At 37.1% G+C, this 10,500-nt stretch overlaps 3 protein-coding genes across 3 annotated transcripts in view; 2 read left to right on the forward strand and 1 right to left on the reverse strand.

Annotated features, from left to right (window-relative positions):
• pars2 (prolyl-tRNA synthetase 2, mitochondrial) overlaps positions 1 to 1,940 on the forward strand; it is a 3,197-nt gene extending 1,257 nt beyond the window's left edge. Inside the window, exons 2-3 of the mRNA XM_024279250.2 lie at positions 49 to 294; positions 1,040 to 1,940. Of these exons, the coding sequence (XP_024135018.1) occupies positions 49 to 294; positions 1,040 to 1,921 (1,128 nt within the window). The 3' untranslated portion in view covers positions 1,922 to 1,940. The remainder of the gene's footprint in view (positions 1 to 48; positions 295 to 1,039) is intronic.
• A 921-nt stretch (positions 1,941 to 2,861) lies between these two features.
• On the forward strand, positions 2,862 to 5,733 carry ttc4 (tetratricopeptide repeat domain 4). Its single transcript, XM_024279251.2, has 10 exons — positions 2,862 to 3,159; positions 3,246 to 3,363; positions 3,447 to 3,608; positions 3,688 to 3,765; positions 3,844 to 3,968; positions 4,040 to 4,126; positions 4,215 to 4,456; positions 4,843 to 4,927; positions 5,132 to 5,214; positions 5,593 to 5,733. Exons 1-10 carry the CDS (start codon positions 3,052 to 3,054, stop codon positions 5,690 to 5,692), a joined length of 1,188 nt encoding a protein of 395 aa, XP_024135019.1. The 5' UTR covers positions 2,862 to 3,051; the 3' UTR covers positions 5,693 to 5,733.
• A 642-nt stretch (positions 5,734 to 6,375) lies between these two features.
• LOC112150781 (placenta-specific gene 8 protein) lies at positions 6,376 to 9,880 on the reverse strand. The gene is made up of 4 exons (XM_024279252.2): positions 9,246 to 9,880; positions 8,990 to 9,103; positions 6,723 to 6,907; positions 6,376 to 6,645 (listed from the first exon to the last, which is right to left on the reverse strand). The coding sequence occupies exons 2-4, from the start codon at positions 9,054 to 9,056 to the stop codon at positions 6,391 to 6,393; spliced, it is 507 nt and encodes a 168-aa protein (XP_024135020.1). The 5' UTR covers positions 9,057 to 9,103; positions 9,246 to 9,880; the 3' UTR covers positions 6,376 to 6,390.
• Positions 9,881 to 10,500: the final 620 nt, after the last annotated feature.

Below are 10,500 nucleotides of genomic sequence, written 5' to 3' on the forward strand. Positions count from 1 at the left end.
CATTTTGCCACTACTTTTAGTTCATCAAATGTTGCATTCAATCAACAGGTGAGAGTAATTGACCAGGAGATGCAGGGGATTGGAGGCCAGAAGCTGGACATGCCCAGTCTGTGCTCAGCAGATCTTTGGAGAACTAGTGAACGTTGGGATCTGATGGGAAAGGAGCTACTCCGTCTAAAAGACCGGCATGGTGCAGACTACTGCCTCGGTCCCACACATGAGGAGGCCGTGACAACTCTTGTTGCTCATCAGGCGACACTCTCATACAGACAGCTACCTCTACTACTGTACCAAGTAAGTTTTTTGCTAGTTGGTATAACTTTTTTTGCATAAGAAGTAGGGCTGCCATGATTAGTTGACTAATTAACTATTAAAATAGTCGACAACTAATCTAATTGTCGATTAGTCATTACTTTATATTATATGGAGTAACAGTGTAGTAAAGTGGAAAGTTATAATTGCATTATGCTAGCTTTTTTTTAAATATATATTTTGGCATTTATTAAGATTTTTTTAAGGCTAATTTCGAGTTTTGGCTAACATTTTAGCTCCATACTAGCTATTCTGGCTAATGTAGGATTTTTTTTCAATTTTTTAGACTAATTAGGATTTTAGTTAATATTTCAGTCTCATGTTTGCTATTTTGATTAATGTAGGATTTTTTCCTTTTTTTAGGCTAATTTGGAGTTTAGCTAATATTTCAGCTGCATGCTTACTGTTTTGGCTAATTTAACCTTTTTTTGTTTTTATTCTATTTTGAAGTTTAACTAATATCTCAGCTGTAAGCTAGCTGTTTTGGCATCTTCACTAGCATCTTCAGTGACCAAATTCAGCTTAAAGCATCCACTCTAGCATAATCGCAGGCAATGCTATACATCTAGTTTTTAGTTAGTTTAAAGTTGATGATGGTTAAGATGTGTGCTTCACATCCAGTCGATTAGTCGACTAATCTTAAAAAATAATCTGTGATTAATCGATTATTAAAATTATCATTTATAAGCTACCGTTTTATTTTGTGATTTCTCCCTTTTAAAACCAGATCACCCGCAAGTTCAGGGATGAGCCAAAACCAAAGTTTGGTCTGCTCAGAGGCAGAGAGTTTTACATGAAAGACATGTATTCATTCGACGTGAGTGAAGAGGCTGCTCGTCAGACGTATGAAACTGTGTGTCAGGCGTACATCCAGCTCTTCACACGTTTGGGCCTGCGCTGCGTTCAAGTGCAGGCGGACACAGGAAACATTGGCGGCACACTTTCCCACGAGTTCCAGCTACCAACAGACGTAGGAGAGGATCGACTTCTACTCTGTGAGAACTGCTCCTTTTCAGCCAATGTGGAGACCTTGTCATCAAGCACAACCAACTGTCCACAGTGCAAAACTGGAGCTCTGGTAGAGTCGAAGGGAATAGAAGTTGGCCACACGTTTTATCTGGGTAAGAAGTACTCCAGTGTATTCAAAGCCACCTTCAGCAACCCCCAAAACAAACCCGTGGTCACTGAAATGGGCTGCTATGGCCTTGGAGTGAGCCGCATTCTCGCCGCAGCCATCGAGGTGCTGTCCACAGATGAGGGAATCCGCTGGCCCGGTCTCATTGCCCCTTATCAGGTCTGTGTTTTACCCCCCAAGAAGGGCAGTAAGGTCGAAGAGGCAGCAGTCTTAGCAGAAGAACTGGTGGACTGTTTGGGGGAAGTCCTTCCTCGCTTGAGGGGTGAGATTGTTCTTGACGACCGCACTCAGATGACCATTGGAAAGAGGTTGAAGGACGCCAGCAGACTGGGCTACCCATATGTGATTGTGGTGGGGGAAGCAGCTCTACAGAAACCCCCCACCTTTGAGGTGATCTGTCAGCAGACGGGTGAGACACTATTTCTGAGTAAAGACGGACTCCTGGATCTGCTTGGAAAAGTAGAAACTGTATAATAAACAACTTTTGATGCAAGAGTGTATACATGTTTATTGTTTGTGAGTGGATGGAGGAAAGAACTTTAAAGCTTTTGATAGCAAACTTTTCTTTTTCTTTCCTCCACCATGAGAAAATTGGTGGAGGACCAAAAACAAGATTTTCATTGATTTGGGTCTTTTAAGTTATTAATTGGTTTGTCAAAATGAGAGTTTCGACTTGAAAGAAGAATCTTTGAGCTATAGCAGGCCTTGGACTTGTTGCTGAATACAGTATAACATATTCAGATTCCAGGGTCCCTTGCAAGTGTAATCAGGCAACTAATTGGAAGCACCTGGCTACCTGGCTATTAGCAAGGAGACTCTGATGGGAATTTGTGGAAATAAAGACACAGAGAAGAGTTATTCACTATCATAAATTAAATTCAAGAACATAAGAGGAAATGAGTCAAACAGACGTAGGAACAGGGTGTCAAGTTAAAGCAAAAATCATCCGCCGGTTTGATTTGCTGCAATATAATTGTGATTACTTATTACTTGATTACTTATAAATAAAGGCTTTCCCCCCCTATACAAAAATATTAAAGTTAATATAATTTTAGGTGTTATTTTTGTTAAAGCTACTGAGCATGTGTTGAGAAATATTGCTTGCAAGTCATTTAGTAGCAACTTTATATATTTTTAATACATTAAAGTAATACATCACTGCAATTCTTTCCTTTTAACCCTGGAGAACCCATAGGGTCAAACTGGCCCGCGGTTATACATTTATTTATTTACATTTTATCTGTTTATTAAATGGTGCTACTTAAAATAGAACAAATAAAATTAAATAATTTCCAAAGGGAAATTATTCTTTGATTTTTCAGGGTTAAATTTGTAACTCCCAACTAAAATTGTATAGTTATGTACCTAAACAATATTTTGATTGTAAATAAAGAAACCTTTAAAGAAGCGGAACCAACGTAGTGCATCATGTGTTTCCGCACGGATCCTTAACTCTGCAGTACGGCTCAGGAACATGTGTAAACAAGAGGACCAAGGGGAAATTTGCGCTGGATAGTCTTTGGTTTAGTTGCACCTCGAATAATTGGTTTGTCGACGCCTCATTAATTCTGGAACTGTTTTAGATTATACACATTTAAACAAAAATGGCGGCAGAGATTAATAGCGACAGTGACGACGGCATGGACGAGTTCATGGACAAATTCAAGACGCAGAGGTATAAAAAAGGTTTCAGTGAGAACAACTGGGAGGAGGTAAATCCTTTATACTCGATTATTTGTATTTAGATTGACGCTATTTCAGGCGGTGATGCTAAATGGCTGATGTATTTTATCTTCAGGAGTTTAATAAAATCCCCATGTTCATGAAAACAGCCCCCGAAGAGATAGACCCAAAGAATTACCCTGAACTGGCTTGTCTTCAGTCAATAATCCACGATGATGACCGATCTCCAGAGGGTGAGCCACTTTTTCTACTCTGCTGTCAGTTCAACAGTCATAAATGTTTTGATATCTGATTATTTTTCTCCTTTAATGGTTAGAACAAGCAATGAGTCTAAAAGACGAAGGGAATGCCTTTTTCAAGGAGAAGAACTACAAAAAGGCCATCATTTGTTACACTGTAGCTTTGAAGAAGAAATGTGGAGACCAGGAACTCAATGCTGTTCTCCTCACTAACCGAGCAGCTTCCCACTTCCACCTGGGTAAAAATGTACCTTTATTTATTCTCTTAAAGGTTCCTATATAAGCAAGATTATAAATGTTTGTTTTTGTTCCATGCAGGGAACATGCGATCTGCATTGAATGATGCTGCAGGTGCCAAAAAAATCAAACCAGGCCACCTTAAAGCCTTGATCAGAGGTTATTAGCACCAATTGTGTAACTAAAAATCCTAAGTGCTGACACTCGTACAAGTAACGTTTATTTTTGGGTCTATAGGTGCTCAGTGTTGTATTGAGCTGCGCAACTTTTCAGAGGCTATCCAATGGTGCGACGAGGGGCTAAAGGAACATTCCACTGACGAGAAGCTCAGAGAGTTGAGAGCTACAGCAGATAAACACAAAGTAGGTCATGAACTCATAGGGACACTTTTCAAAGACAGTAAAATCAAAGATGTACATTTTTGGTGTCTTAGAGAGCAGCAGAGCGGGACGCCAGGAAGGCTAAAGCTAAACAAAAGAAGCTGCATGGTGAGAAAGAGGCTCTTCTGGCTGCTATACAGGTAAATATGAGCGTATATTTTAACAGCTCTTCATCACAAGTCTCATCTCACCCGTATTAAAGTAATCTTCGTGTTTATCCTTCCACAGAACCGAAGCATCAAGCTCCTCCAGTCTATGAAGCCTCACCGGAAAGGTTCAGAGAGTGAGGATGACGAGGATCAGTCTTCAGCAGCCATGGAGGAGCTGAGCTTGGACGGCCTCAGTTCTCAGGAGGTCACTGGGGCTCAGGTCTTCCTGGATGAGAAGGGCTCGTTGCACTGGCCTGTTCTCTTCCTCTACCCTGAGCATCAGCAGAGTGATTTTATCTCTGCTTTCTGCGAGAATGACTGGTAAAGTATCTTTATTCTGAAGTTCTGGTTTCCTATTTAGGGGCGTCATCCTTAGATTCTTTATCTGTAATTATTTTAAATCTTGAAAACTGGCTCTAAAATCCCATGTAATATAACACTATTTAAATGTCTAGCTTTATAATTATATTAATATTTCCTGTTTTATTAGTTTATGAAGAAACATTTAAGAGATATCTTCACAAAAAAAAAACATGAAGTGATGTTATTGCTTAAAGTGGCCACAAGAGGGAGCTGTCTTCATCATTTAAACACTTCCCAATTGCAAATATCTTCTTAACTGGTTTATAAAAGCTAAATCCTACTTTGTATAAGGAATATACCCAGCTGCAGAATTGTAATTGTATCATTTTTGTTGACCTGTTCAGTTTCAGAGATCATTTTAATGTCATGTTTGGAGAGGAACTTCCACCCTGGGACGCAGACAGAAAATATCTCCCCCAGAATCTGCAGGTTTGTTGGTTTGAGACTAAATAAAGCAAAAATCATAATAAACATTGATCAGTTGACTAATATTGTGCAATTTTAGAAAGCTTTATATTATTTTATATTATTTACTTTGTACAAGAAAATTGTAGTTCAGACTTTGAGTTGCAGTTGTAGTTTTCTATCTATTACTTTAAAAAATGTTTATAATATGTATATTGTTTGTTTTAGCTGTACTTTGAAGATTGCAAGAAAGAATCTCTTTACCAAGTTGATCCAGAGATGTCTCTGTTAAAAACTTTACAACATAAAAGGTATGTACAGTAATACAAATGTTTGGATTGTAGAATTATTTAATGTAGAGAAAAAATAGGAAATGTAAATATAGATGTATAATTTTGATCACAAACAGGATTGAAGCGCCGAACCTCTCAGTATTTTTTGACAAGTTTCAACATAAATAAAACTAAAATATACTCGCATCTCATCCAGTTTATGAAAATAGAGTTATTTTAAATATGCTGGTTATGTTAGCGTGAGCTTGTCAACAGGTTTTTGGCAGTCAAATAATCCTGTAGTAGTTTGCTTCTTGTCAAAGAGTCACTGTTTGTAGTTGGTTATGTTGTGTTTATTTTTATACGTTTGCACAATGGTGTGAAAGTGTTTATTTCTTGTTGGTGTTTGTTCAACAGGTTTTTTGTCAAAGCGGGAACTCCCAGCTTCATCGTGCTGGTAAAGGACTCATCCTTCTGCAAGCAGTTTTTATCAGAAAAAAAAGTTTGTGCTTTGTAAAAAAAATAATAAAAATACATAAACTGTTCTTAAACATTGAAGAATGTTTTTTTTTTTTTTTTTTTTTTAAACCACGAAGCAGAAAATATATTATTTGGTTAGTTTCCACTAAAAACTTGGGTATGTGAAATAAAAGCTTGGTTGTAAAAAGATCATTTTAAAAAATCTCTTAACTTAATGTGTTCAGCAAGTTTATTTTCATGCAATATTATTTCAGTTTTTTTATTTAATGATGCTGTATTCTCAAAGCTGGACCTGTTTTGTGTAGGTTTGCTGGAGAACTGCAGACTGTTTACTTATCCTCAAGATTTAGTCCACATTTGCTTTGATCTAATTTCTCTCATTTTAGTGATTTTCAGTCCAGCCGGATTTTGTTTCCATTTCAGAAAAGAAAGACGTCAACCTCAGTGTTTATGGATTTAGTATATTTTGGCATCATCCGGAATGGAGGAGTTCATTTTCAAAATGATCATCTGTTACAGCAGAGGTCACACATTTTTAAGTTTTTATTTTGTAAGATACAGTGCAGTGAATCAGAATATACGATACATTTATGTAAAAATATATTCGGTTTAGCTTTACCAAAGATTTTCCTGTGTATTAATATTCACATCAAATGTATAACACACGTGTATCTATAGATAAATACATCTATATAATAAAATGGATACATCTGGAAAAAATTTAAACTTTAAATGTTAGTTGGAGATCATAATAGTCTGCGGTTGTCCCATATACGTGGGCGCCATCTGAACTGCGGGCGCCATCTGAACTGCGGGCATCATCGGAACTGTGGGCATCATCATGGCTGCAGGCTGCATGTTGATAACATTCTGCTGCTGCATGTTGATGACGACTGGCGTTTTCCTCCGGTGTTTTAATTCCCGATGCATCTGACACCAGGCGCACCACGTACAGCAACAAGCTGCAAGAATGTCGTCAGCGATGGAGCCCTGCAAAATTTCACAATAAATTACCTTAAAATTTCTAATTGCTTTTCAGAGACAACTTTCAGTGATTAATATTGTACCTCAATGCCATATCGGTTCCGCATGGCAGCCCTCATGGAGGCGGCAACAGGTGGAACGCATACGGGCGGCCCAAAAAGTTGTGCTCCTGTACACAGTACATCACAGAGAGGGAGGCAATAACACTCTCCAAATCTTCCTGAAACTGTACAGGCAAGGCAAGGACCACACCAGAAACCATAACAACCTAAAAAAAATACAAACAGAGGTCAGATCTTTATTTCAAGTTTTCTTTGTTGGTTATGCAGGCAATGCTTAGCTGTATGTACAGTAGATGTATCTCTGAAACCAAACCATTGAAAACTTTCAGATTAACTTAGAGGAGCTAAACTCGTGTATGTAGTCAAATTGTCTTCATTCCTCTCCGTGAAAAGGAAGTTTTCTACAGATTTTAATGACATCGACATGGCTTTGGTAAAAACAGTAATTGATGCCATCCTGAAACCATCAAAATATACAGTAATTTTTATCTCTCATTCCAAACACGTTCATTTCCAAATCAAATGAAAATAGCAAAAGTCATCCCATTGTACAGAACCGGAAACAAGCATCACTTCACAAACTATAGAGCAGTTTCTATGTTACCACAGTTTTCAAAAATTCTTAAAAAAAATGTTCATAACTGGATTAGACTCTTTTATCGAAAAGTACAAGATACTCAACGAAGGACAATGTAGGTTCAGGTCAAATCGTTAAACGTCACTGGTCCTAATGAATGTGATAGAGAATATAACAAATGCAATTGACAACAAAAAAAGATACAATTAATTACTGCATATAAATAAATACAGTTGAACTATATGGCATTGGAGGGATAGTGTTAGACTGGATTAAAAGCTATTCAAGCAACATAAAACAGTTTGTGAAGGTTAGAAGTGCTTCTTCCCACTGTCTGGAGATTGTGGTGTCCCTCAGGGGTCGGTTTTGGGACCAATATTATTTATCATGTATATGAATGATTAGTTTAAGGTTTCCAATATATTGCAATTAGCTTTATTTGCTGATGACACAAATGTTTTTGTGAGATGGGGATGATTTGCAGCAACACATATTTTAAGACGCAGATGGAAAAACTGAAGATGTGGTTTGAGTTACACAAAAATAATGTTATTTGGTTATTATAATGGTAAAAATGTAAATATTGACATGAACATAAATGGGGTGAAACTTGAAACAATTTATGAAAATACATTTCTTGGGGTTATAATTGATGAAAAACTGACCTGGAAAGCACATATTCATTGATTACAAACTAAACTGTCCAGAAGTGTGTTAGTGTTGAATAAAGCAAAACTGATTCTCCACATTTATACTGTTTGCTTGTCTTACCATATTTATCTAATTTTGTAGAGACTTGGGGGAATAAGTATAAGACAACTTTACATTCACTTTCAATTCTTCAGAAGAGAGCATTACAAATAATTCACAAAGCAGGTTACCTGGAGCACACAAAGAAACTAGTTAAACAATCAAAATTACTTTAATTTTATGGTCTAGTCGAGTATTGCACACCTCAAATAATATTCAAGGCAGAAAACAATTTATTACCAACCAATACCCAAAGATTATTCATTAAAAATTAGGAAAAAATGCAATCACAGGGAAAAAAATAAATTTTCATGCATAAAGCACAAACAAACAATAACAGGTTTTGTGTTTCAATATGTGGAGTGAAAGTGTGGAACAGAAATGCTTGAAACAATGTCCAAACATAAAAGAGTTTAAGTATAAATACAGAAACATGATTATTGATAAATATGTAAAAATGCAATACAAAGTAAAAAATTAGCATTTGTAAATAGATGTGATTATAAACTGTGACAGACTGGCGACCTGTCCAGGGTGAACCCCGCCTTTGCCCATCAGCAGCCGGGTTAGACTCCGGCACCCCCGCGACCCCGAAAGGGACAAAGCGGTCAGGAAAATGGATGGATGGATGGAGTTGATTATAAAATGAGATTGTGTTATTCATGTGGGTGTTCATAGAAATACGAGTTGCGTGTGCATACATGTGTAATTGTAGTATAATATGCTTTTAGCTAGGACACTGAACTTTAACTTTGGGTTTACTGGGCTTAGGAATATATTGATACAATGTACAGGGGTGAGAATTTACACCATTTTGTCTTCTTCTCACTCCCCTTCAGATTTTTGTTGTTTCTATGATTTTCCTATTTACTGCTCTACATACTTTTCTTCAAATGTCTGAAATAAATGCTGTGAACTGAACTGAACTTATTTTAAAGGATGCACAACGTTTAGTACTTACAGGTGCTGGCATCCTCAAAGCAGTCGAGGAGAGCAGTGTTCCACTCCGTTTCGGTTCTTGCTGCCATCGCATAAACACTTCTACTACAGATCCACAACCGTGGTCTTTTGAGATCTACAGCAAGAGAGAAGGATGCCAGTGAAATAAAGGGCTGGTAAGTGCCAGCTTCAACAATTATCCTCAAAGTTGATCAAACTTGTTTTAAATTTCTACTCAACTTTGTGATTTAAAAAATGATAATAATAATTGAAAGTACCTGCTTTCCCTGGGTCTCCTGGACTTCTGTATCACTGAGGGGAGTGGTAAATAAAAGACAGTCACTGGTTTCACTGGAACATGGAACAACTCAATGCAAATGATGATGGAAATTTGAACCTTCAAAAAACAGGAATGAAATAATGAGGTCAGGGATGCTGGAAATTTAACATCCTTCACAAAAAAAAAAAAAAAAAAAAAAAGGCTCCCTAAAACTTGATTAACTCCCAATTAAGAATTCCCAGATAGATTCAGTTTAAACAAAACGTCCTTTCAGAAGTGAATGTTTAATGTTTTGCTGCAACTTTAAAATAAACTCATGGTATTTTTAAAATGTTTCATCATCAATTTGCAATGCAAATTAATACTTTTAGCGCTAGAACACCACTTTCAGTAATTTTTCAGTATTTGCAACACCATAATTTGTTTTTTGAAAACAGAAAAAAACCCAATTAAACTAAATGAGAAGTTTTGCTGTAGGTTTAAAATAAATTTGTGGAATAAAAAAAAATACCATAGCATCATCAATTTTCAATTAAAATGTAAACTTTAAGACTAGAACTCATGTGGTAGTCATTTTGACTGCTTTCAAAATTTGTAACACCATAACTTGTTTAAACAAATGACCAGTGGGACCCTGACATGTTCTAAATATGTGTAAATTATATATTTACTTTTTTTTTAATTAAAGTTTCAAAACACAAAACAGATGAGTGAAACTACCATAGAGTCCAATCAGTCTAATGTGTGATGATGAGTTTGAGGTTTTTAATTATGACGAAGAGCAGGTAAATATAAACCAGGGCGTAGTCAGGAAATGGGTCAGGGTCAGAGCAAGGAGCAAGGCAGGAGGGGAATAAACAGGCAGGGGTCGAACACAGAGACCCAACAGAGACTAAAAGCTCTGACTGAATGCACCGCAGTAACAAGTCAAGGCTTCACATAGAGCTGAGTGGAGAGCAGGGTTAAATACATCATGGTGAAGGCAGGAGTGGCAGCAGATGCATGATGGGAGATTGAGTGAGGAAGGGAACAGGAGCAGTCAATATTCTGGCGAGGGCTCCCTCTGGTGGTCGGAGAAGGTCATGACTGGTTGAGCCCTGACGTGCTTTTTTACGATGAGTTTTATTTCATTATTTTCTATACTTTCTAGCTTCTTCTCCTGCTATTTTGTCTTTTTGTTTCTTTATCCTCTCTGAAGCTAAAACCTCGTTATGCGACCATTCTAAACTCTATGGAGACAAAAATAAAAAGCA

This window comes from Oryzias melastigma, linkage group LG4 (genome assembly GCF_002922805.2).
Source record: "Oryzias melastigma strain HK-1 linkage group LG4, ASM292280v2, whole genome shotgun sequence".
NCBI classification, from domain to species: Eukaryota; Metazoa; Chordata; class Actinopteri; order Beloniformes; family Adrianichthyidae; genus Oryzias; species Oryzias melastigma.

Coding starts and splice junctions, on each gene's coding strand:
- ttc4 (XM_024279251.2), top strand. CDS start 3,052: ATGGCGGCAGAGATTAATAGCGACAGTGACGACGGCATGGACGAGTTC. Junction 3,160..3,245: donor GTGAGAACAACTGGGAGGAG/GTAAATCCTTTA, acceptor TTTTATCTTCAG/GAGTTTAATAAAATCCCCAT. Junction 4,127..4,214: donor CTCTTCTGGCTGCTATACAG/GTAAATATGAGC, acceptor ATCCTTCCACAG/AACCGAAGCATCAAGCTCCT.
- LOC112150781 (XM_024279252.2), bottom strand. CDS start 9,056: ATGGCAGCAAGAACCGAAACGGAGTGGAACACTGCTCTCCTCGACTGC. Junction 6,908..8,989: donor CTTTGAGGATGCCAGCACCT/GTAAGTACTAAA, acceptor TATTTTTTTTAG/GTTGTTATGGTTTCTGGTGT. Junction 6,646..6,722: donor GGAACCGATATGGCATTGAG/GTACAATATTAA, acceptor GAAATTTTGCAG/GGCTCCATCGCTGACGACAT.